At 42.4% G+C, this 26516-nt stretch overlaps 1 protein-coding gene across 10 annotated transcripts in view; it reads left to right on the top strand.

Annotated features, from left to right (window-relative positions):
- The window catches only part of ITPR1 (inositol 1,4,5-trisphosphate receptor type 1), a 334496-nt gene that overhangs the window by 126096 nt on the left and 181884 nt on the right, over positions 1-26516 (top strand). For 7 of the 10 annotated variants that reach the window (XM_032325752.1, XM_032325745.1, XM_032325771.1 and 4 more), the window contains 8 exons: positions 8448-8534; positions 11089-11247; positions 13218-13316; positions 14372-14455; positions 14565-14711; positions 20213-20308; positions 21768-21812; positions 25730-25884. In XM_032325752.1, the coding sequence (XP_032181643.1) occupies positions 8448-8534; positions 11089-11247; positions 13218-13316; positions 14372-14455; positions 14565-14711; positions 20213-20308; positions 21768-21812; positions 25730-25884 (872 nt within the window). The remainder of the gene's footprint in view (positions 1-8447; positions 8535-11088; positions 11248-13217; positions 13317-14371; positions 14456-14564; positions 14712-20212; positions 20309-21767; positions 21813-25729; positions 25885-26516) is intronic. The other 3 variants (XM_032325780.1, XM_032325817.1, XM_032325824.1) reach the window with 1 other exon arrangement.

The following is a 26516-nucleotide window of genomic DNA, read 5'->3' on the forward strand; positions in this document are numbered from 1 at the left end:
ATAAGACATGGTATGCACTCAGATACTTGCTATCGGAATGAAAAACAAAGGTCTCTCTTGAGACTTAGTGATAATAGTTAAAGACACAGTGTATCTGTGAGCCCCATGGAGCTTACCCGGTCATCTGTCACACTGACTCCCCTTGAGTAATACGCGGCAAAGTCACGACCGGCTGCATTTGGTAAAGGAAGGCTCACATGGAGGGCCTTATTGATCCCGTGCACACCGTGTTGGATGGGGGTTAGGTGCTCTAGGTCTGATGAAAAGACCTGGTTCCTAACCTCAGGGAGCTTGTGCAGGGTGAGAACACACCGGCAGTCACCGCCATTGCACTTACAATGAAATCCAGATGTTGTCCTTGCTGGATCCTGCTTTCAGCTCTGAGCCTTCTGATCTGCACATACTCTGCTGCAGTAGCTTTATCTCATTTCATTTTTTTGAGCACCATAGTCTCTTAACAATTTTGCTACCTTTGTGTGCTTTCAGTTTGTCAGTTTAGAACATTCTTCTCCTGATTCTTCCTAAGTGAAGACTTTTGCTGCCTTCATATCTCTGTTGAAGCGTTATCTTAGCGAGGTCTCTCCTCATCTCCTTATCTCAGTGATGCCCTGCTGGCTTTCCTCCACTGCAGTACAGTCTCTGTTTTTCTCAGCACTAATGAGAGTCTGCAATTATATTTAGTACGTCCCTTAATTATCCTCTTTCATCATTAGGATGGCAGCCCCACAAGATGAAAAGGAATGGCTGGCTTGTTCACCACTGTGTGCCCCCTGCCTGTGATAGTATCTGGCACATAGTAGATGCTCAAGAAATATTTGTTGATTGAAGGAGCACTGTGCTAGGTAATCAGGATAAAACTGACAGTGTCTGAACCCTCTGGGAGCTCAAGAGTTAATAAGGAATAAAGAGGTGGTGACAAGACGGTATGGCAAGTACTATTACAGGTGATCCTAAAAGCACCAGGGAGGTTGCGGGAATACCTGGAAGGAGCACCCAAATCCATCTCTGTGAATAAGTATGAGTAGTCAGGGAGGGCTTCCTGGAGAAAAAAGAAGTGCCAAGCCTCCGTCTGAGGCATCTGTGGGAGTCAGAGGTTAGGAGAAGAAGAGAGAACAGAAACAAATAGGTTGCTTTGAATACTTCAGGAACTGTGTCATTATATTCATGATTTTAGGGCAGACATTCTCAACCTCAGTAGACTCCCTCTTAGTAGAAAATACTGTGTAACTCTATAAACAGGAAATAACATTCATACATCATACAACCTCTGAAGACACCACATTTTTAAAAAATGAATTATAAAGAAGAAATAAGAGGAAAGTAATAAATCTTATAATTGCGTGCTTTAGTTAATGCTTGGGCAGGATTACTCAAGGGGACTTAAGGAAGTAAATGCTCGCTCCTATTTGTATAAACTCTGAATGAGGCAGCCAAAGACTATGACTCAGGTAGGTGTGTAGTACTGCCACTAAAAAGCAATTTTTTTTGTAAGTAATTTTCCAAAATGGTCAGCAGATCTTGGTAGTGTTACAAAGAATGCAAAGTACATTCCTCCCCTTATTAAATAGCACTTGCATTTTGGGTAAATGTGTTAGTGGTAATTAAACCCTATCAAACTATGCTTTGTGTTGATACGCTAAGTGGAGTTAGGAGCTAGACCCAGAAATTGCAGACAGCCTATTAATCCATGTAAATGTCAGACATGCAACTATACAGGATGAATGATGCTTTGTCCTTAGACGGGATTGTACCACACATCTCGGGGAATCCAGCATCCCTGGCTTCTGTGCACCGAATATCAGTAGCAACCCCCACCTCCCCCAACCATTGTGATGACCCAGGATCCTCCTGACATTTATGCTGGGACTGTGGCAATCTAGTTGAATGGGTTGGGCAAGACTGTTTAATTTTGCACATCTCTCTCAGTAGCTATTGAGTGCTTATGCCTATGGGGTTATCTTGGAAGAAGTACATCTTTAGTAGTTTGGACTTTTCTTTTTCTGATAGGAAAGTCATTCAGTTCTATCAGATCTTATTAGTACCTCTCAAAAACCTTCCTTTTCCTATGCTTTTTACAGCAGAAGTTGGAAATTCAGATTCCTCTTGACAATGCAGGAAGCTAACTGGAATAAAAGGAACTTGGTGGGCCTGGTTGCTAAGTGGAGTGTGCATGTATGGGTCCAGAGCAGGGCAGTTCCGTGCCACTGCTGTTGGTGCATGAGGACATGGGCCCAGAGCTGCTGCCACATCTTATACTTTTTCAAGAGAAGCTAAAAATTCATGCTTTCTATCTAATATCTCAATTTTTCAAAAGACATTGGCACCTAATTCAATTAAAGTTTAAAGCACCCATTCAGTACAATAATGTCTCAAGCTGGATCGGGTTCTTTAGCCACCCGTTTGCAACCTGTAATGAACTGTCATTTTTTCTTTCAATGAAAGTTCCTTTCAGGGCTCCTTCTCATGAATGAACTGTGAAAAAAACTGCATAGTTGAACAAAAATGCAATCTTGAAGGTGATCAAGAACTCTGAACACATTTGAAAAGAAAGAAAGAAAGCAAAAGAAAGAAAATGAAATAGCTCTTTCATGCTGTTGGTTCTTTAAAACATTTTTTAAAAAGGAAACTAGTACTTTCCCCCTATTTAGGGTTGCTGATGTGACTTGGAGGTTGACTTCATGCATTTCCTACTTTGCTGCTTATTTGGACTTTTTTTCCCCTCTAGTGTCTGGAAGTCGTGTACGTGTTTTAGTACAGTCATTAAAATGTTGTATTTTGGGCAGCTGCTTACTTTTCGGGGTTGATGGCAAGTCTCCAGTGGGTTTTCATTTTTATTTTTGTCAACTACTGTGCAGCACCCCAATCAAAGGTCAGATTATTTTAAATTAATGCCATTTAAGGAATTAGTTGTCTAGACCACTTGACTTCCTTTTCACTAGGATAAGCAACATATAAACAGCGTTCTGAGGGAGAATGACATCTAGTGGCTGGTTACTGTGTGTTCATTCCCTCTGCAGGACTAATTGGATTGTGACTCTTCTCGTCATGATTTATCAAAAGTCTTTTGGCAAAATGAGCTTTTCCCACCCACAAATCAAATAATGTGTTCAAAGGCTTTGACTACTGTTTGCCAACAGCATTTTGACCTGTTCTGTTTTGGTTCTGAGAAACTGTCAATTACAATAAGTCATAGTCTTGACAAACTAGGAAAAGCCAGAGGAGTGACGAGTCTCTTGTCTCCCGAAGCTTGGGTCCTATATTGCTTGTTTTCAGAAACCTTAATTCCATATTGTATTACACATTGTAGAGCTTGTTGACCTTAAATAACCTTTCCCAATGTTCCAGTGACCTTTCTATAGTAACTGAAGAATGGTTTCTCTATTTTTCTGACATAAGCTAACAGGTGGCTACGATAAGATTGACCTTCATGTCACTTAGGGAGTATGGCAATATCCAGGGTGAACCATGGTGATAGAGACCATAGCATTAAGTGTGATTTTTTTCCTTGGAAATTCAACCCAGTGTTTAAGAGAGAAGAGCAACAGGTGTTTAAATTACAAGGTTTTAAATTTTTGAAAACATAACACACTTAAGATGAATTTTAAAAATCCAGGCTGTCACAGAGGTATGATGAGGTTTTTGAAGAAATAATACACATGAGTATTACAGAAAAAGAATTTCAAAATATATGAGTAAGAAAAGGAAAAAAAATACAATCCCTAAATCTTACTCCTCAAATATAGCCTTGGTTTATATTTGGCACCCCCCACCGCTGTATATTCCTGTATTTCTACATTTTGAAGTATCAATGGGAACATACGGCTGTCTTCTCTTTCTTTAACTCACTTTTTCTCACTTAATATAAGAATAAGAATCTTTTATTTTCCTGTTTAGTGGCCACATGGCCACTTCCTCTGTTATATGTCAACACTGTGTTTTACATAGTCAGTCCTTGTGGGGTGGGCGGTATTCACAATCCTGGCAGTTTTTACAGGACTGAAACTAGCTGTTATGGACCTGTTTGTATGCAAGATTATCTTTTTAGGAGAAATTTCTGTAAACAAAATTGCCAAATTGAAGTGGCACCCATTGAAAATCCTTGAGAGATATGGCCAGATAATCCTTCAGAAAGATTTGTCAGTTCACCGTTTCACAGCATGGGCCATTCCTTAGAATGTACTTGAGGGGTTGAACAGACCAAGTTGTGTTATGTTCAAGGCCAAAACAACCTCAATCAGAGGGCCCAGGCGTAGTTAGTACCTGACTCCCTTTTTATCAATCTGTACCTCACCTATTGAAACACAAAAGTCATGAAGATGGTTTTGTCTAAGGGTGGAATTTGGCTTTGTAGAGGAAGTTATCTAAGGAACAATGGGTGAGTTCAAGTGAACACATTTGGCATTTATGTATTTAGTTAAAAGTAAAATGAATTGGAGAGTTTTCTCCTTAAGCAAAGTATGCTTATGCTTATAGGAAAAGTGAAGTCTTCAAATAGTCCATGAGGTTGATGCATTGAATGTTCTTATATATAGTTATATAGGCTTGGTTATCATTAAACCTTTCAACGGTATTTCCGATGAGACAGTCAGCATTTTAAGAGAGGTTCTTGGGTATTTGTTCTCTAATATTTTCTAATTTTACCTTTTATATCTTTTTAAACAAATACTCTTTAATATGTAGAGCTGGTGGCATTTAATTTTTAATACAGACTGTATGCCTTCTTGATGACTGACTTGGATGTTTCTTTTTAGACATGCCAGCAAACGCTGAGTTGCCACATCTGTACTTCATCTAAGTGTAGGTAGGAACTTAATATTTTAGATGAGTGCTTCTTAAACTGAGGCCACTGGAAATTGAGAGTAAGAGGAATCCCCATGAGAGGTTTTTCTCTTAAACTGTAACCTTTATATCATTTATTTATGTATTTATTTATTTTTTAAGATTTATTTATTTTAAAGAGAGGCAAAGGAAGAGGGACAGAGAGAATCTCAAGCAGACTCCTGGCTGAGCACAGAGCCTGACACCGGGCTCAGTCTCACAATCCTGAGATTGTGACCTGAGCTAAAATCAAGAGCCAGTGGCTTAACTGACAGCCACCTAGGTGCCTTTATATCATTAAGTTCAAGAAACACTGCCTTGTGAATTACTAAAGATGAGTCCTTTCAGTAGGAGGTTTTGAGTATAGGAAAAACTATATTTGTTGGAAAACGTTGTGTCTTATTTTATTGAATGTATGATTTTTCCCACTTGGACATTTTTTTCTTTCTTGAATGTTCTGTCCATATTAACAGAGACAGCTACTTAGCAGAAAGAACAAATGCCTCTCTAAGAAGTCTAAACCTTCCTTCCAAGTGCATTCAGTCCAGTGCTGTGTTTGGGAGACTACCTGTAGAATGTGTGGGGTACTCCAGAGATCTCTGGAGGGGTGCAGCACAGGCATGAAACTAGGGAGAACAGAAGGTGGGAGGAAATGTAGGGAGGCTGTGGATAGAGGGGAAGGAAGAGCTAAGCTCGGTGCTGAGGGCAGTTCAGATGCCTGGGACGGTCATGTTGTCCGTCCTGGTATTATTTCTGGATGTGTCTTGAGCCCAGTGGATTTTTATCCTTGGGTAACTGAGAGAAGCAGACTGGTACCCGATTCCAGGAGAAAGAGGGAGGGACGTCTCTGAACAGACCATTGTTTTACAGGGCTGAGACAGATGGGAGAAACTTAACAGTGATTGGCACCAACATAGGCCGGTCATTCCATCCTATAACGTGGTTTCTTTTTGGTTTAGGATTGCTTTCTGCAACTTATTTTTGTCAGAAGATGTACCTTCCTAAAAATACCTACACTGAAGGTAGAGATGGAGCAGATGCTGAATTTGAAGGAAATGGAAATATTTTTTTACCACCCAGACACCCAGTTCACCAGTGGAAGTTCTCATCATTAGAACACTAGAACATTTCTTAACTTTAGTGATGTAGTATAATAATGTTAGAATTTATTGAATGCCTATTATATATCAGGCATACATTTTCTCTGATCTCCCTTGCATTGTCCCCATTTTGTGAACAAGAATGCTGAGTTGGGCTTGGGAAGATTAAGTAACTTGGCCAAGATGGTAAAGCTGGTATGTGGTGGAACCAGGCCCAAGCCCAGAATGTCCTATAAGAATGCAGACCGTTCTTAGGAAAGAGACCCATTTTCTCATTGGCATCTGGGGACATCTGGCCTCAAGGAGAAGGAAACTCTAGGAAGAGAACAATGGGAACTATTCTGAAACGCACAGCTGGTCACCAGGGTTTTATTATCCATCAGATTAGATACTGATTTCTTCCTGCTAATTTATTTCTGTTTGACCCAGTCTAGGTTTGGGGGACAGAGCTTGGAACAACAATGTCTTTATTGCCTAGGACAAAGCTAGTTCCCCTTCAGCTTTGTTATAATATGATAACAGTACTTTCTGAGGTGTACAAGTAAATGAATAAAAATGCCTGTTCCGGTTGATGACCCTGGCAGACTCTTCTGGAACCCTGTCTTCAGTTTTCCCAGGTTCCCAAGCATGCCAAATTTGGACTAGTAATGACTGCTGGCCCCTTTTGTACCTATAGAGTTGCAGTTAACCCAAATGTGGGTTTGAGGATTATCCCTGCTACTTAATAGATGTGATTTTTAAAAAAAATATCCAGCATCATTATATTTTATTTATTTTTAAATTGAAGCGTAGTTGGCACAAAATGTTAAATTAGTTTCAGGTGTAAAAATAGTGACTGGGCATGTTCATAGGTTATTCTGTGCTCACGAGAAGTGTAGCTACCATCTGTCACCATATAACACTGTCACAGCATCATTGACTCTCTTCCCTGTGCAGTGCCTTTCATCCCCGTGGCTTATTTATCCCGTAACTGGAAGCCTACGCCTCCCACTCCACTTCCCCTTTGCCCCCTCCCTTCTAGGACCTACCAGTTTGTTGTCATTATATATTGGTCTGTTTCTGCTTTTTTGTTTGTCCGTTTCTTTTTTTAAACGTGGGCTTTGAACTCACGGTCCTGAGATTGTGACCTGAGCTGAGATCAAGAGTTGGATGCTTAGCTGAAGGAGCCACCCAGACACCCCTTGCTGGTTGATTTGTTTTGTTTTTTAGGTTCCACATGTAAGTGAAATCATTAGGTATTTGTCTTTGTCTGACTTCCTTCACTTAGCATAATACGCTTAGGTTCATCCATGTTGTCACAAATGGCAAGATTTCATTCTTTAAATGGCTGAGTAATACTCCTTTGTGTGTGTGTGTGTGTGTGTGTGTGTGTGTGTGTGTATGTGTGCTCACATAGCACAGTACAGATGTGGGTTTTTTGTTTTAAGATTTTATCTATTTATTTGAGAGAGAGAGAGAGAGCGCGTAAGCAGGGGGCAAAACAGGCAGAGGGCAAAGGAGAAGTAGGCTCCCCGTTGAGCAAGGAGCCCCATGCAGGACTTGATCCTAGGACCCTGAGATCATGACCTGAGCTGAAGTAAGACCTTAACCAACTGAGCCACCCAAGTACCCCAAAATAAGACATTATTAAACAAATTTTAAGTATACACAGAAGTAGATATTATTAACAAATTCCTTGTGTACCTACTATCCAACTAATTATAGTGTCGAGTAAACCTTTCAATCTCTGAGTCTATGTTTTTTCTTTTTAAAATGGCAATAACAAGCCCCCCTCAAGGAGCTACTATAAAAATTAAATAAATGGGGCACCAGGGTGGCTCAGTAGGTTAAAGCCTCTGCCTTCAGCTCAGGTCATGATCCCAGTGTCCTGGGATCGAGTCCTGCATCGGGCTCTCTGCTCAGCGGGGAGCCTGCTTCCCCCTCCCTATCTCTACCTGCCTCTGGGCCTATTTGTGATCTCTGTCAAATAAATAAATAAAATCTTTAAAAAAATTAAAATTAAATAAATTATAATAATGTCTAATAATAATAAACAGCATTCCATTAAAAGCTGCAGTGACCTGGCACTATGGTACATGAGTATAGGTACTATTTTTATCCTCATTTTACAAAAGTAGAAACTAAGGCTCATGAGTTTTCCAGAACAGAGAACCAAAAGTCACCCAAAATCAGCATTTAAATTCAGTTTTATTTTATTCCAAAACCTTAAAAGAGGACTTTTACAAATCATAAAAGGGTTATGCAAATTTTCTCCCACCCCTACCCTATTTTCCTCAAAAATACATAAGCTTTTGACGTAATCTTAACCTAAGCAGATGTCCATGAATGCCTGAAAGAAAAGAAAACATTTTAAAAAAAAGCCAAGAAGGGCAGAGTGGGATGGCTTCCTGAACCCCTTGCTCATTTTGCTTACGTATTTGCTTATTTCTGCATTTCTCGTATGAACTGGTGACACGGGTTTTGCATCACTGTGGAGAAACACAAGCCATTGTTTTCTCTTTGTGACCAGTCTTCCTTCTCCATGTACAGCATGCTGCAGACTTGGAAAAGAAACAGAATGAGACAGAAAACAGGAAATTGCTGGGGACCGTAATCCAGTATGGCAACGTGATCCAGGTAGGTCATGACCACTCTTCTCTTCTGGAGCTGGAGTGTTACAAAGAACAAAGCTGAAAAATAAACACATAAGATTGGGTTTGGACAGCTTTCTAACAGGGCTCCCATGGAGACAGCCAGTCTGGTGCAAAAGGTCTAGCATTTCTTCTTATATGGGTTGGATTCTTGGGCTTTTGAGTTGGCTCTCTCAGTGCAAGAAGCCGCTACTCTGCCCTCTGGTTGGTAATTTAAGTTCTGTGCAAATATTTGAAGTGGGAAGTTCCCTATCTGGAAATGAGCCTGATGGCTGCACTTTTGTTTCACTTGCCTTCCTTGAAAGTTCTCTCTATTGGGTAAAAATTGGCTTCCCTGTACCTTTTATCTGTTGGTTCAAGAGCTGGTCATGGGGCAGTCACTGCAATTCAGTACCTTCAGGTAGAATATTTGTTGACAGGTTTCACGTCTTGTCTCATAGATTGTGAGGTTCACTTGTTTATCCCTTGTGCCTTTAAAGTTGGCATGGGGTTAAATCACACTTTAGGAAATAGCTATTGTGGGGTTTGCTAAGAAAATCTATCTGGGTCTTTCCTTGCAGAAAATAGTGTGAGAGGAGGTCCAGTGCTAAACGTAGCCTTTTCTTTTCTTCTTTTTAAAGATTTTATTTATGTATTTATTTTAGAGAGAGAGCTGGTGCCTGCATGAGTGGGGGTGGGCGGAGGGGAGGAGCAGAGGGGGAAGGAGAGGGAGGGGACAAATCTCAAGCAGACTCCCCACTGAGTTCGGAACCCAGTCAGAGGCTCCATCTAGAGACCCTGATACTGACCTGAGCCAAAACCCAAGTCCAAGGCTTTACTGGCAGAGCCACCCAGATACCCCTGTCGCCTTTTTCTACTTACCTAGTTGCCGGGTCATTTTGATAGAGACACAAAGGGTAATAGTTACCAACTTTTGAAGACCTGACCCATCTGGTTATCCTGCTCTATTATTTACCTAAGATAGCACTTACCATTTAAACTTGACTGGATACAAAGGAATTCTTTCCTGTTATTATTTGTGAAGCAATGATAATCTAGAGCATGAGAAAAGTAGAATTGCCACATTGGTAATAGCAACCTTTTATGTTTAAATGGGTTATTATTATTTGGCTTTTTGCAATAGTAAAGTAGCTTTAAAATCTGTGTGAAGATATGTCCTGCCAGTCCCCCTTGACCATCCTTTCAAGTTCTGTCCAACTGAGAAAGGACACAAGGGGCCAGGTGGGTCCAGAGTTCAATATCTGCTTTATTACTGGGTCAGTCCAGTGCCTTCAAATTCTGGACTCCCTCCTGTGGTTAGATCAGAGAATATGGCTTGAACTGAAGATGGAAGGTAGGCACAAGGGCTAAGAATATAAACTCTCCCATATATTCCAATTCAGATTTTGTGACTTAATAACTATGAGATTTGGGGTGAGAAATGTTCCCATGCCTCAGTTTGCTCACTAGCAAAATGGGAATAGTAATGGTACTAGTTTTCTAGAATGATTGAGAGGTACCTGTCCCAGAGTAGGCTCTGAATATATTTTAGCTGATATTACTTACTATTACTTCTTTGAACCCTGGATCTTGGGATCTGTCTCCATCTCTATGTAATGTCAGTTTATAAACCAACTGAGTCCAGCACCTGGACAGTTATGTGGAGGATTAGGGGCCACTCACCAGAGTAATGATGAGACTTAAGAGGGCATTGCCTACCCCTTGTGTATAATGACCAAGGCATGCCAGGGACTCACAAATCAGACTCATGATCCATGACCCATGACCCTAAAAGCATTGATAGAATGCTGTTGAATTGCTAGAAGAATGTGGACCTCCTAGGAATGTTCTAGAAAGTGTACCTATTGACATGTGAAAAAGGGATATTGGCAGTTGGCAATGCAGTTTCATACTGGTCTTAATATTTCTCCAGGATTTGGGCAATCTTTCATCTACCCTTCCATCTTCTCTTATAGCCTGTTAATTTGGGAGGCATTAATCAGCGCTTCCTGGTGTAGACCTACTATGAGACAAGTTGTTTCCTATTTAGATCTTTGGTTTTCCCAAGAATCAAGAATAAAGTACTTAGCAGTTGGGGGTGGAAATTTACAGCAGCCATGTTATTCCACATGAAATGACTACTCCTTATAGGGTCATCTCTTCAACTATTTCTTGTGCTCAAAAGTGCCTTCCCTCAGCTCCGTGTTCAGGTCAGCAGTATTCGGATTGCAATTCCTCAGCTTCTTTACATGGGATTAGGCTCCTACTTGTTAAAAGATGGTATGCTCATCCTTGCTGATGGTGCACTTGACCTGAACAACTACCATCTTGTCCATGGCCATGTTGGGGGTGGGGAATAAAATATTTCTTCTTCCCTCTGCTTCTTCCTTTGCTCTTCCTTATTTTCCAATTATTCCCTGCCTCAGATACGTTGATGATTTTCTAACTTTAAAGTTAGCTCAGGGGTGGAAGGAATGTTTGAAACATATTTTGTGACTGAAGACATCACAGAGATTCAGAGACCTGCTGGCACTCACCATATTTCCTCTGTGGGTTTTCAGCTCCTGCATTTGAAAAGTAATAAATACCTAACTGTGAATAAGAGGCTTCCGGCTCTGCTGGAGAAGAACGCCATGAGAGTGACTTTGGACGAGGCGGGAAACGAAGGGTCCTGGTTTTATATTCAGCCGTTTTACAAGCTGCGATCCATCGGAGACAGCGTAAGTGCAAATTCCCAGCCTGGGGAGTGCCCCATGCCAAGTCTCCAGCCCTAACTGTATATACAAGTCAATGGGGAGAATTTTATAGTTGGAACCAGAGGCTCATCCTGGATGAAGAGAAGGGAGTCACTATGGAAACCAATGTTTGGGAAACAGGGAAATTTGGAGAGAAGTGTGACCTAAATACAGTAGCTGTGTTTTTCCTACTGAGTTTCTGAAAAAATTGGATGAATAGCCCATTACCTCAGTAACTTCACCATGAAAACAGCTATCCTATATAAATGTCCTGGGCAGTGTCCCTGTCATTCTAGATCACTTGTGGAATGGAAACGCCTCTCTATGTTGGAAATACAGTTAGTAGAGAAGGAGAAGAGACGATAACTAGATACAGTAGGGAGGGAGAGTGGATTTTAGGATGATGCTTCAGTTGTTCCTTTATCAGTAAGCTGGCAGATTCTCCATCCCGTGTCAGTGACTGGGGTTGGTCCTCAGCTGGCTCCTCTGCTTGGGGGGTATAAAGCCACCAAAATCCTTGTCCATGTGACTCAGAGCATTCTGGTAGTTGTCAGCTGCATTAGTACGTCATTATGTGGGCATCGACTTGACAACAAGTATGTTTAAATGCTATTAAGCTGTTTTTCTGACCTTGTTAGGATTTGACAATAGTAGCTTCTTACTAACACAAAATGTGTTCCTTAAACAGTTTGAAATCTGGTCAAAATGCTCAGCTAGCTTTAATCTCAAACTGAGTTTTGCCGTTTTTCATATTGCTATTTCAGTTTGCAAGCTTTGGGCAGTGAAGTATTCATTTATATGCTGGGGTATGTATTACGTTATACGCTGTATCCCAGAAGCAGGTAGAAACAGACCACACCTTCCCAGATGGTGTGTAGTAAATATTGATCCTCCACTGAGGAGAGAAGAACAAGTCCAGTAGAGCTTAGTTTTCACCATAGGTTTTGGTTTTTTGAGGTCCATATCTCTCTCTATCTATCTCTCTCTATCTATCTATCTTTCTATGTGTGTGTGTGTGTATGTGTATTTATTTGGAGTTAGGGAACATTTAATTGTATGCCCTCCCCAAATGTAGCAAACTGAAAATAGATGAGTTTTACCTCTTAGGAAGCCATCAATTAGGTTTTCCTTCCCTCTACCCTCATAATAAAAGAGCAAGATGCTCTGTCCTGAAATTCGTATTTGGCAAATCCTTGACCTTCTTTAAACTTATCTGTTTAGTTGTGCCTTAGTTGAGAAGGTATGATGGCATGGAAAGGTTGATTATCCTTTGTAGGATAGTGTTTTACAAACACGTGTTGATCTATTTGTGGACTCCCATCGGTTTAGTGGCTTGTGACTATCATTTTAGAAAGTGGAGAATAGATAGTATCAGGCTGTCCTAAACATAATGAGGATAACTATTGTTTTAAGGAGGTAACTTCTGTTTTAGGTAAATATAGATATGTATATCTATATATGTACACCCACATACATATATATATATATATATATACACATACACACACACACACACACACACACACACATACACATGTGCACATAAGTAGGTATGAACTGGAATATAATAGAAATGCATTTCTTATTCTAGCTTGTACCAAAAGAGTATGAAAGTCATTACTTTAGATATAGATGATTATAGCTTTATTCATTTAAAAATAGACTTCCTTCAGGCAATGTTCTGCTTCTATTCCTAATACTCTGAGCTTTTTTATAGATCTCTGTTAACATAGGAAAGGGGGGATATTCACAGTTGGCAGCGGTGTCCCATGCTAGTCTTGGTATTTCTCCAGGGACTGGACGGGGATTGTGGGACTTCACTGCTTGGCCTGTGTTTGGCTGTGATGAGTGAGGATGTACCATATCCAAGGGTGTGGTCTAAACATCCCCACCTGCTCTCCACGAGGACGTCGGACTCTTTTTTTTAAAAGCTCTGTTGGTCTCTTCCTTTCCAGGTGGTCATTGGTGACAAGGTTGTACTGAACCCCGTCAATGCCGGCCAGCCTCTACATGCCAGCAGCCATCAGCTGGTGGATAACCCGGGCTGCAACGAGGTAAGGGAAACCGCGTGATGGCTTGTGGGCAAGGAGAGGCCGCAGGAGCAGGGCTTCTGGGGGCCACAGCAGGTGCGTGATGAAAGTGACCTTATTAGTGACTTGGGGCGGCATACCTGTTCTGGAGGGGAGTAACCAAGGCCCAGAATCAGGGTTGGGGGAGGGCTGATAGCTCCCCTATGACTCAGTTTACTAAGCCTCCTATAATTGGGAGATAGTTGCCTAATTTGTTAAGCCAGAGAAGGGCCTCTTCTTCACATTTTTCTGGCTACATGGGCACCTTTTTCCAGTTTGTTTGCCTTGGGTGAATGTCTTTGGCTGCTTATTCCGACGGGTGTGCTACAGGCCATCGGTGGCCCAGCAACGGGGATTTGTTGACTTTGGCAAAACATCTCCTTGGCCTCCAATTTGGCAATTCCAGGACCAAAGGACAGTAACTTAACTGTGACATAAATATTGTCTGTGGGTCAAGATCACAAGATCTTGTCCGCATTTCCAGGCTAGTTACCGTACATGTCCCTAATCTCCCTGTGCACTAGTTTTCCTGTCTGAAATAGGTGTGATGGTCCTTACCACTTTTCAGCGTGTTGCTGAGGACTGAATGTAGTCGTGAATATTAGTGCTTCGCCCAGTGCCTGGCATGTGTTTAGTGTACCAGCGGTGGCTGCTGTTGCCAGTGATTATCATTCACATTTTAGAACGTGTTCACTGCAGTCTTTGTACCTGTACCTTTCTCGGTCCTTGTTTCTACTGAGCTTTTTACTTTTTGGCTGCAGAGCAGGAGAGTTGCAGAAGAAAGGCTGTGAAGAAGGTACCCTTAGTCATTTTGAGCATACATGTTGATGGGCAGAAATGCACCCTTTATTACCCAACATGTCTGGCAGGCCAGTTCAATTGGCAGTTCTGTGATCTTAATTGTATGAATTGGTAGGATTTTGGAGCGGAAGTACAGCCCTGCCTCTTAGGCAGTAATGTGGAGTTTTGGGGCTGGAAAACTCCCCACTGGAAAACAGTGGGGAGGGACGTGTGAAAAAACAACTGTATTTGTTTTTCAGGTCAATTCTGTCAACTGCAATACAAGCTGGAAAATAGTCCTTTTCATGAAATGGAGTGACAACAAAGACGACATCCTGAAGGGGGTGAGTTTGGTACTTCCCAGGCTGGCTGCACTTGGCTCTTCGTGGGGCAGTAGCTAAGTTCTCTGGTAAGATTCATGGTCCTTAAACCCTCCATGTGCTGACTTTTTAGGGTGATGTGGTAAGGCTGTTCCATGCAGAGCAGGAGAAGTTTCTCACCTGCGATGAGCACAGGAAGAAACAGCATGTCTTCCTGAGAACCACCGGCCGGCAGTCCGCCACATCTGCCACGAGTTCAAAAGCCCTGTGGGAAGTGGAGGTAAGGGTGGGGACTGGAGAGGGAGAGAGAACATTCGGGGGTCTGTGAAGTGCTTAAGCTCACCTCTTCCTGAAAATGGGTTGGGATGACAGATGAATAAGCGCATCGTGCCACATCCGGAGGATGTTGGGTGCAGTTGTGGGGAAAAATGATGTCGACTTGGGAAGCAAACTCTCAAGTGAAGTTGGAAGTTTCTTACTCTTGAATCATCGTTTCCTTCCATGTCTTCCTCCACCGTGCTCATATGTCCCAACAATATGTAACTGAGTGTCTATTCTGCAGGGTACCTCGGTGACTCATGTCAGGGATGGGATAGAGAGACATCCAGATCACTGGATGGCGATGTGGCCAGAGACACTTTCCTCTTGCTCTGGGGATGGAGGTGTGGGAGGGAGAAGTTCAGGTTGGGTGAAGGACATGGCATCTGGGCTGGTACGGAACGAGGCGGCGTGTATTTCTGAAGGCAGAGATGCGTAGAGTGTTGGTCACTTCATGTCAGATGGTGGCATGCAGTTGGGACTATGAGGCAGCAATGAGGTGAGGCTCAGCGTCCCAGTTCAGTGGGGAGCAGAGGATGGGCACGGAAGGGAAACAGAAACTGGGCTTGGAGTCTGGAGCCTGAAGGGCACCTATCCAAGCTGTGAGGAGTTCGGATTTAAGTCATAGGCGGAAGGGGCGTTTGGAGAGGAGTTTCGAGCAGGGAAGTAAAGTATTCAGTGCGCTACTTACGGAGATAAAGGATTCTGCTACTTGAGGAAATAAATGATTCTGCCTGTCATTTATTGAGAGAAGGTGGAAAGAGACTAGAATGGTGGGACCCCCAGACAATGGCATGAGTGCTTGGTGACAGAGGGGATGAGAGCCTGAGCCGCAGGACTTAGCCTCTCCCCAAAGCCCTTCTCTCCGTGTAACTGCAGCTGTTAGGGTACATGCATTTCTCTGTCTTGGCCTGCCTCCTCTCCTCTTCCTCCCTTGCTCTAATGGTTTCATGTTTTTACTGAGGTATAGCAGACAGGTCAAAAGTATACAAGTTGATGAGTTTTTACATACACACACAGTCACACGACCAGCACCCAATCAGGAAGTAGAAGATTAGAAGCAACTAGAAGGCTCCCTTGAACTTCTTTCCAGCACCATCTTTCTTTCCTCCTAGAGAAGTCGCCAGTGGTTGGACTTCCATCTTCCTTCTCCACCGTTAGGTGTTCTCTGTTCTTGAACTTGGTATAAATGGAGTCAGAGAGTGTATAATCTTGATTGGGTCTTTTTTTCTACTCAGCATGATTCATTCATGTTGTTGCACATGTCAGTAGTTCATTCCTTTCTGTTGGTGAGGAATGTTTCCCCATGAGGTACACCACAATTTGTCTCTTCACCTGTGGATGGACCTTTGAGTTGATCCCAACATTTGGCTGTTAGAACTACAGCTTTGGAGGGCATTACAAATGTGCGCAAGTCTCTTCATGGTTGTGAACTTTCATTTCTCTTGGCTGACTATCTAGAAATGGAACGGCTGGATCATATGGTGGGTGTATGTTTAAAAAAAAAAAACAAAACTACTGAACTATTTCCAGAAGTGTTCATATCATCTAATGTTCCTCCCAGCAGGGTATGGGAGTTCTAGTTCTTCCACATCATCACCAACACTTGGTATGGTTCGTCCTTTCCACGCTAGCCATTTTAGTAGGTGCATCATGGGATTTCTTAGTGCTTTTAATCTGTATTTCCCTGATGGTTAATGATAGTGAGCATTTTTTCATGTCTTTATCTGCCATCAGTGTATTATCTTCAGGGAAGTGTCTTTTGCAATACTTTGCCCATTTAAAAAATTGTCTTATGTTTCTTTTAACATGAATGTTGCAGTGCTTAGGTTTATCTTGACTGTTGTATAGAATAATTTCTAGTTTTCATAATGAAAGGACTCTGCATAGAGTTTTCAATTTCTGCCTTCTTCTTACTCTTTTTCTCCTTCTCTCCACACCCAGAGCACTTGTTGGGAATTTTTTAGTCAGTGCCTACATCGAGACCCTGTCAGTCCTGTTAGATTAGAAACCCCTTGTGAGCTAGACCTTTGTCATTGTTCCCTGATGTCACCACTGTACTCAGCACAGCCAAAACGTCTTTCAGAACTACTTTTCACGTGATTTGGATACTACTGCCAAAAAACAAAAAACCCCAAATCAAAAAAACTTCTCAAGTGAATTTAAAGTAGTAAGTAGAAACTAAGAGAAAACTGAAAATACAGGAAAAAAGGAAGAAGCAATCCATCATTTCATTAACTTAATGTACCCATTTCATTGGAGCTGTTTGTTCTGTGAGCAGGTTGTTTTGCACAGTTGACATCACTTTGTCAAGTGATGACAAACATTTTTGCATCTTGCTTTAACATGTTGTCATAACTCCCACACCCCAAAACAAGCCCGAGCTCTGCAGAAGTCACCAAGGCTGACTTGAGTAAACTTACAAGCGGGTACCACCATGTCTTACTCATTTCTACATCGGTAGAAATGAGTTAAAGATCACAAGTTTTTATGGAGGGTGTTTAAGGTCTGGACTTTAAAAACTTCAGATACTTAACTCAGAAATCCATTTCAGAACATCTTCTCCCTCTCTCTTTTTTCTTCTGAGAAGAAACAGCTGTCTAATTCTTATTCCCTAAAAAATTGTTTCCTGCTGGTTTTTCCCTGCATATCCTAGGAAAACATTGAGGGTCCCCCCCTGTTTTGTCTCCCCCTTTTTAATATTTTTCTTGCAGATTCTGGAATCATTAGTGCTCCTTTTTAAAAAAAGGAAGCCAATACCATGTATAGCATTTCTTGTACCTGTTAGTGACCAATTCTCTTGTTCTCACTTGAAAATGAGGAAACATATTTCACCTTCATTTTAAAAATCTTTTTTTTTTTTTAAATAAATAATAGCTTCACTGAGCCACAACTCCTGCATTTAAAGTGTACAATTTAATGGTTTGACTTAGGTCTGTAGAGTTTGGCCACCATCACCACAGTGAAGTTTAGAACATGTTCATTACTCCAAGAGGAGCCCCGTAACCCTAGTGATCACGCCTTGTTTCTCCTCAAACCACTCCCCTCTGGCAATCAGTTTCTTGTCTCTATAGAATTATCTATGCTGGACATTTCCTGTAAGTGGTATACTACACTATGTGACCCTTTGAATTGGACTTCTTTCACTTCTTTCAGAGTGTTTTCAAAGTTCAGCCATTTTGCCACGTGACTCAATACTTCATTCCTTTTTATTGCCAAATAATATTCCATTGTATAGATACACCGTACTTTCTTACTTGATGGCATTTGAATTGTTTCTGCTTCTGGGCTCTTCTGAATAATGCTTCTGTGAACATTCACCTATCAAGTTTTTGTGAGGATACAGGTATTTCAGTTCTCTTAGGGGTGGAATTGTGGGTCCTGTGGTAACACTGTTTAACTTTGTGAGGAACTGCCAGATAGCACTAGTTGATACTCCCACTGTGGTATATTAAGGTTCCAGTTTCTCCACATGGCCTTTGTTTATGAAGGCTATTTTTGATGGATGCAGAATTCTAAGTAGACGGTTTTTTTCTTTCTGTACTTAAAAGTTGTGCATCCCTTGTCATCTTGTGTGCATTGTTTCTGATGTGAATTCAGTGATTTCTTACCTTTGTTCTCTGTGTAGAGTTTTTTTTTTTTTTTCCTGGCTGCTGTTTTAAGAAAATTTTTTATTTTATTGTGTTATGTTGGTCACCAGACAGTACGTCATTAGTTTTTGATGTATGTATAACACGCAGTGCTCCATGCAATCCGTGCCCTCCTTTAATACCCACCACCAGGCTCACCCATTTCCCTTCTAAAGCCCTCAGTTTGTTTCCCGGAGTCCACAGTCTCTCATGGTTCTTCCCTCCTCTGATCTCTCCCGCTTCATTTTCCCCTTCCTTCTCCTAATGTCCTCCATGCTATTCCTGGCTACTTTTACGATTTTTCTTGATATTTCTGATTTACATTAATCTAAATATGATTTGCCTTGGGTATGTGTGTGTGTGTGTGTGTGTGTGTGTAGGTATGTATGTCTGTCTGTGTGTGTTTTCCTGCTTTGAGTTCATTGAGTTTCTTGAATCTGTATGTATGTATCAAAATGGTAAAATTTGGGTTCATTCTGTCTCAGATATGTTTCCTCCCCCCACCAACCCACACAGAAATGCTGGATCATTTGATATTGTCTGACAGGTTGCTGAGTTTGTGGGTCACATTCTCCTGCTTCTCCTCTGTCCAGTGCTTCATGATTATATGCTGAACGTTGTGGTGCTATTTTATGGAATACCTGTATTCTGTTACCTTCCTTTAAAGAATTTTGAGTTCTGTTTTGTCACACAGTAATGTTACTTATGTATCAGATTGATGCTTTGGAGGCTTATTTTAAAGCTTTGCTAAGTCAAGTGTGCTACAGTCTTTTCTCTTTGCGGGTCTGGCTTGGCCCCATCACTAAGGTGTAATTCTTCTGACATTTTATAGAATGTCCAAGGTGTTCCATGGAATCTGTCAGAACATCTCCCAGCCCCAAATGAACAATGAGAACAATGGACTCACAGCTTTCCTATCATTCTTCATTGGGCCTTGTGTGGTCTCCCCTTACACATATGCAACTTGGTATTCAACCAAAAGCTCAAGGGGGCTCCTGTGTAGTTGTCTGGAGCTTTTTCTCTGGGTAGCTCTGTATTCTGGCCCCATAAATTGCTGCCACTTTAATCTCCCTAAATTCTGATGTATCTCCTCAACTCAGATCGGTGTCTTCTGCTTGGATTCTTCTTCCCAGTGCTACCGTCCAGAGAGGACCCTTAAGGCAGAAAGCTGGAATAATCATGAAGATCACTTTGTTTGTTTCCCCTCTCTCAGAGATCACAGTTGTGTACTGCCTGTTGTCTAACATCGGAACACAGTTGTTTCCTGTATTTTATGCAGTTTTCTAGTCGTCTGTAGCAAGTTCATGTATTTTGTGCAGTGTTTAATTGTTCATGGCACCAACTGCCAGTTATTCCATCATGACCAGAAGTTGAACTTACATGTATTTTTATGGTAAATTGGCCCAGGCTCTGTGAGTTTCAAGTTAAGAGCACTGGCTTATCTGTGTATTTCAGCACGTGAGTACAAGTACAGAATTCTTTCGCTTTCCTCTGAAATTTAGTTTTATTTGTCATGCCTTTTATGGATGCATTGTAGAATCTTAACTTCTACTTTATTATGATTAAAGCAAATAATCTGAAAGCCATTCAACTTTTTGCTGGAACCATTTCATATGAACTGGGAGACTCTTTCTTCTTTGGAAAAAAATAACACTTACGTATGTTTGTGCTTTGACATTACATGTGATACTTGCAGTGGCTTTGTTGGAAGAGACTCATTTTTTTCAGCTAGTAAATATCACTCCTGAACTATGACTTAGGAGTGAAGTCTCAGTGCTGTCTTCCTATGGGTTGACATTTTTTCCACTCCTGGTAATCATTCCTCCTCTTGTAGGTAGTTCAACATGACCCATGTCGGGGCGGAGCAGGATATTGGAACAGCCTCTTCCGTTTCAAGCATCTTGCTACAGGGCATTACTTAGCAGCAGAGGTAAGTAACAGCCTCTGTGTCTTTCTCTTTCAAGGCTGACACGTTCCTTTTTTTTTTTTTTTTTTTCATTTACCTGTGGCCATTGGGAAGTTAGATGCTCAGTCACCTTGCCTTTCCTTCGGCTTTTCTGTTTCTGCCTGCCTCATTTCTCTGCTTATAGATGAGAAAAGGTAAAGATGATTAACACATTTTAGTACTTCACAGGGATTTGATCAAGATGTGGGGAGAAAATAATTTAGCAAATAATACTGACATGGGAATGCAATGTACAGCATGATGACTGTAGTTAATTATATTGTATATTTGAAAGTTGCTAAGAGAGCAGATTTAAAAAAAAAAAAAGGAAAGAATGCTTCTCTGGGATTTAGGATTATAAAATTTTTGCTCTTGCGTTTTGGTCTCCCCATGTCTTATCTACCCACTCTGCTCCTAACATGAATGTCCAAGACTCAGCTATAGTGAAACATGGTTGTAAAGCTGGAAGCGTTAAGACATATAAAGAATTAGACAACTTTACCAAGTATTCTGGTTTTCAGAGCACTGCTGGAATAGACAGGGTCTTATCTTTACTTGTAGGAATGCCAAAAATCAAAGACATTAACTTTTCCTTAAATGTCTGTAAAGGGTTTTTGAGGAAAGGCAAGACTCAGTACTGAACAGGAGGAATTGACTTTTTAATTTTTGTGCTCAATTAAGGAGCCATCCTACCGTGTGGCAGATGCTGAGTTTTACTCTGATCTGCTGGAAGATGTACGATACATATGTATATCAGATTCTTGTCGTACATCAAAAGATACCTCCCGCTGGTCCGGTTCCACTGTGGGACGGCTCAGAGATCTTCAGGGTGATTCAGTATTGCTTCTGCTGCTGGCCCCAAAGAAGGCTGAATCGAAATGTACTGAGCCCCTCATCCTGGAGATGCCTGATACTTGGAAGAAATGATGATTTCAATATACTTACGAACCAAAAGTCAAGACCAAGTTGAAATTTAAAATGAAGCCGTAAGGAGTTACAGACCCAGCCAGCCAGCTGTGAGAAATGTTGATTCCAAGTTTTGCCAAAGATCAGTGGTGGTTGCATTATTTGTTATGTTCTGAAGTGAGTGTAAGTCTTGCCGGAGGCTATAAATTTTTTATTTCTGTCTAAAACTAAGCAGGATTATCAATGACTGGATACTCCTCTTTAATTTATCTCAGGGTTGTAACTGTTGCCTTGCTAGTAAACTCATTGTGTTCTTCTGTCGACACTTGAGAGCCATCTTTTGGTGACTGGTCGATCGTTCCCTGTGTGTTGTATTCATGTGATATGTGTTGTGGCATGCTGGTCTCATGAGCAGAGGGAAGGGCCGAGTTTTTAGCTGTTCAGAGATGTTCACAGGCCTTGAAGTCTCCTGCAAGTGGGGCCGAGTCCTGGAGAAATCAATGGATGTTTTAATTTCCTAATGATTCTTTTTCATCAGGTAGACCCTGACTTTGAGGAAGAATGCCTGGAGTTTCAGCCCTCAGTAAGTATGAGCAAGAGCCTTCTTGTCTCCATCTGGTAGGGTGAGGCCAAATGATTTGGAACCCCATTTAAGAACTGCCATTTGTCATTGAGTGATGGGGAAGGGGAAACCATAGGATGCCTTAAAAGAGGGTCTTGTTCTGTGCTTCCCTTGAGGGCAGTCCTATCTTCCTGTGTTCTGATTGGTCCAGGACTAGCAGTGATGATGCTCCTTCTGTGTGCTTAGTCAAAGGGTTTCTACCTTTAAGTTGCAGAAGTTGATGCTCTCTTGGAATGCCCCTTGGTAAGAGACAGAGATGGCCCCTTAAGAATGAATATCCAACTGCTGTTGACCTCAATCTATGACTCGCTCAGATTTTTTCAGGGAATGAGTGTGTGAGATGGATAGTGTCATTTAGAGGATGGAGGTCATACCTGAGGCAAGGTGCTCCTGACATTGGAGTAGACACTCGATTGTCTGACCATCTGTCCTTGCTTTCTGCAGACTCAGGAGTAGACTTTATAATGTAGTTTGGAATTTAATGCCAACAGAATCCTTCTTTAGAAGCCATACAACCAATTAATGCTGATTTGGGGGCACTTGAGGGTTGAATTGTCCACAAATATGTGTTAAAGAGGACAGTGGTACTGTTCTATGGAAATGATGGCTCTCAATAAAGCCCTTCTCTTACACAGTGCTTCATTCTGGTCTAGGATTTTAAAAAAATGCAAATGGTTGCTATTCTGACATGGTGTGTTCATGTGATCATCTCTGGTGAATATGGTACGTGGTCCTGAGCTTACTTCTTTTTGACTCGGAGCGGGGCATAAAATTCTGGAAGAGCTCACAGGTTTTAAAGTGGATCCATGGATAAAGGGGTTTGGGCTGGAGATGACAGAATGCAGTTGTCTCTGGAAAGTCCAAATTCTGTGAAAGGATGAACCTTACAGTTACGTTTGGATGCAATGTTAGCTCTGGAAGGAGTAAAGAGGCGTGCTAGCTGAGGGACTCACGTCGTGAGTTCCTGGACTTGCCGCAGGAGATTATGTCTTTCTCAGTTCTTGAGGGGGCCGCCACTGCGGGTCCTGCTCCTTCCTTTTATCTTTCTTATTCTTACTGCCTGAGCTCATTTTGAGAGCTGCCTGCCTCATTGCCCGGCAGGTTGAGAGCACTGACCTGGACTGACTTCTTGCCAGCGTGCAGTAAAGTCTTTGCCCAACATTGGTGTGTAGTGTTCACGTGGCTGGTCTTCAGAGGCTTGGACTGGCGGGGGTGCCATGTTCCATAGGGCACTTCTTGTCACTGCACCTTCTTTACTTTGAGAGACCCTGTGGGACTTGTGTCTAATGGTGTTAGCACCACCATTTGGGCTGAAACACAGAGTAATTATTATCCTCTCTGAGATGACTTCGAAGGAGAGCTGTGGCTTCTGCCCGTGAGACCTGACCCCCATTTGAACATTGAGCTGTATGAAGAATGGGGCTGCCTTCCTGGCCTGTTGATGGGTGTGGGGAGGTCGGGCATTTGGAGCACAGGAGGAAGAATGTAGTGATCCAAAAGCAGGGCAGGAAGAGAGGCAGAATTGGGTTTAAATAGCAGACCCTCCCTTTGCTTGAGCTGTGGGACTGAAGGAGCTACATTTTCCTCTCTGGCCCTCACTTCCCTCCTCTGTAAAAGTGGCGGAACTGCTTGTTATAATGCCCAAGTGAGCTGTGGTACCCAAGACGCAGCCCAAAGTAAGCGCTCAGCATGGAGCATTTGTGTAGGTTGGACAAGATCATTAGCATTTTTAGTGCCTTTACATCCATCCATGAGTTCATCTGGACTGCGCAGCAGCTGTGTGAAAGGAGTTAGGGGAGATTTGATGATGTTTGTTGGACCGATGAGGAACCAGAGCATGGTTCTAACTCGTCAGACCTGTCTTGGTTCAATCAGAGTTCGGTCATCTTTCTATTTTCTCCTGCTTCTCCATGCCCCGGTGGTGGAATGTGCCAGCAGGCGTGGGTGCAGATCTAGACCGCATTGCTTTGGCTGCTTTGGATGTTGCCTGGGTGGCGGTCTTCATTTGGAGACCTGCCCCCAGGAGCCCAGTGGCTCATATGGACACCCTGAGCCACGCGGCCCAGCTCCTGCCTCTCTGGGGAAGGTGTTAGCATTGGGAGAGTCCTATACCTCTCACCTTCTTGTAGGCTGGGAAACTTGAGCAGGAAAGCTGGAGCTGGGAAAGCATGGGAGAGGAAACTTTGTTCTGCTCGTGGGTCACGTACGTCCCCGAGACTGGCATCCAGTGCCTGTAGGAATCTCTGCCTAGAATCTTAACTAACTTGTTGAGCTTGTTCTTCTCAATTTAGCAGCACCCATGAGCTGCATTCTTGACGCCAGAGGGAGAGAAAGGACAATCCCAGGCTGGCTCTCGTCTTGCAGCCTGCTGTACATGTGCCTTTCCTCCCACTAGGTGGCAAACGCCGACTGCACACAAAGAATGTGAAGCCGCTGTCTTGCGGTTCCAAGTCCAGATACAGGCACTCCATGCAATTTTAATTTTTCTTCAGTGTTCCAGCAGGTCTGAAATCGAACTGCCAGCCTGTAGCTGAGCTGTGTGTCGCAAGCCAGAATCAGGTCAGGGCTTATTTTAAAGTGGTATGTGGAAGACTTTGCAGGTCAGAGTGGTTAGATGAGGGCAGAGCTTTTCCTTGAACTGGGGTAGTTGGTGCTCTCCAGTAGATTCAACCTCGAGGGTAGAGCCAACAATGAATTGCGGCTTTGTTTGGACGGTGCTATAAGGTATTAGAGGAGAGGGCATGGGGAGGAAGACACAGAGCTTCTGCGTAGTAAAGGAAACCTTTGTATTTCCTTTCTCCCTCCCCCCCCCATTCTCCCTCCATTCCCTTCCTCCTTTTCGCAAACAAGAGCTGGGGCTGCCCGATGAGCTAGAACAGACCATTGCCTGCAATCTTAGATGTCAGGCCCTGGAATTAACTTCTCTCATCCTCTCTCCTCGGCGTGTTAAACCTGATTTCCTTTTACCCGTTCCCCAGTTGGAAAAGAGTCCGTGCCTCAGCCCAAGCCAAGCACGTTAGTGACAAAGAAAATGTGATTTTCCCCAGTAGATACAAGTGGATGTTGTCTTCTTGCAAGGATGTTGAAAATTAAAAATAATCCCACATAGAGTCTCAGTGCCGGGAGCCACGTAGCAAAGCCTATGCGAGGACGTGACCGTCGAAGCATAATGCTTAAATCCACTCAGGCAGATGGGCTCTGGGGCCTACAGTGTGTTTTTATAGTTTCTCAGGAAAGCTTTCGTCATTGTTCATTAGTCTTAACTGTCAGAGATTTTCTTCAGCCTCCACCAAATCCCTTACATAGCAAGAGAGGCCCCTTTTCCCCTGAATTGTCGTCGGCAGTGCTCCTTGATTAATTATGAACTTTTTTTCAGGGCTAGTCTGACTTCTCAAATATTTTTCTTGGCCACCCTGGGATCTCTGCTTATGAACTCTTGGATGCAGGCTTATTTTATTTTACTTTTTCTCCTGGGAAGTAGATGTATCATATTATTGCTAGCCCATTTAACTGTAGCTTAACACAATGACCCATAACCAAAGCCACAGGATGAGTTTTTCTCAAAGTGCTTCTTCTCTCTCCAACTACTGCAGACGGATGTACCCTGTGGACTTCATCACCTCTCTAGCACTCTTTCCGTGGACATCTGTTACTGTAACCCTGCATTGTTTAAACATTTTTTTGCAACACAAGGAGGTAGAGTGTAAATATTCTTGGCGTGGGTGGCCGACTGTCCTCTTTCATGACTGCTCTGAGACTGTGGTTCTTTTCCTGCCAACTGCTAATGTTTCTTCCCTGTTCCTGTGGACTGTGCAGTGATTGTAGTGAGGGAAGTTCTGGTGTGCAGAATCCATGACTTGATGACTTTTCCTCCTCAGGTGGACCCTGATCAGGACGCCTCTCGAAGCAGGTTGCGAAATGCCCAAGAAAAGATGGTGTACTCCCTGGTTTCTGTGCCGGAAGGCAACGACATCTCCTCCATTTTTGAGCTAGACCCCACCACTCTCCGTGGAGGTGATAGCCTTGTTCCAAGGTATGATTCTAAAATGGCTTATCCTGAGTGGGTCAGAGCTGGTATATGTGACCTGGTTGGGCTTCTTGGAATCCAAATCATCATTGCCTTTCTTGAAGCTTTTGTAAAGGATTTGTTCTGGTTGCCCATTGGAATGGTGGCTGGTTTGTTTATGGCTCATTAGTTTTAAGTTCTCAAGAACCTAATTTATTTTTGTTTATTTAATTTACTTTATTTAGGTGAACAAGTCAAATCCTAAGCCTCAGTAGCTCCATATGTCTGATTTCCTCTACTTGTGTCCTCATTTCCCAACTTGAGAGATCCCCTAAGTCAACTGAATAAACAATCGTAAAGAAATTCTGGGAAATGGAATATTTGTAGTTCATTGAGTATGTAGTGGAATACGAGAAGTCAGACCAGTGTTGTTTGGTTATTTTGTTAAATTTGACTCTTGGTTTAGTTGCACAAGGATGCATTTTGGTGGAGGGAATAACTGGACTCAAGTGGGATGAAAACTTGTGCTTAATACCCAAATCAGCCGCACTATTATCAATGACGGCTTACATTTACTGAGTGCTGATTACATGCCATGTAATCATGCCAAGTGCTTTTATTTCTGTTACGTGATTTGATCATCACAAACCCGCCCCTCC

This window comes from Mustela erminea, chromosome 1 (assembly GCF_009829155.1).
Source record: "Mustela erminea isolate mMusErm1 chromosome 1, mMusErm1.Pri, whole genome shotgun sequence".
Lineage (NCBI taxonomy): Eukaryota > Metazoa > Chordata > Mammalia > Carnivora > Mustelidae > Mustela > Mustela erminea.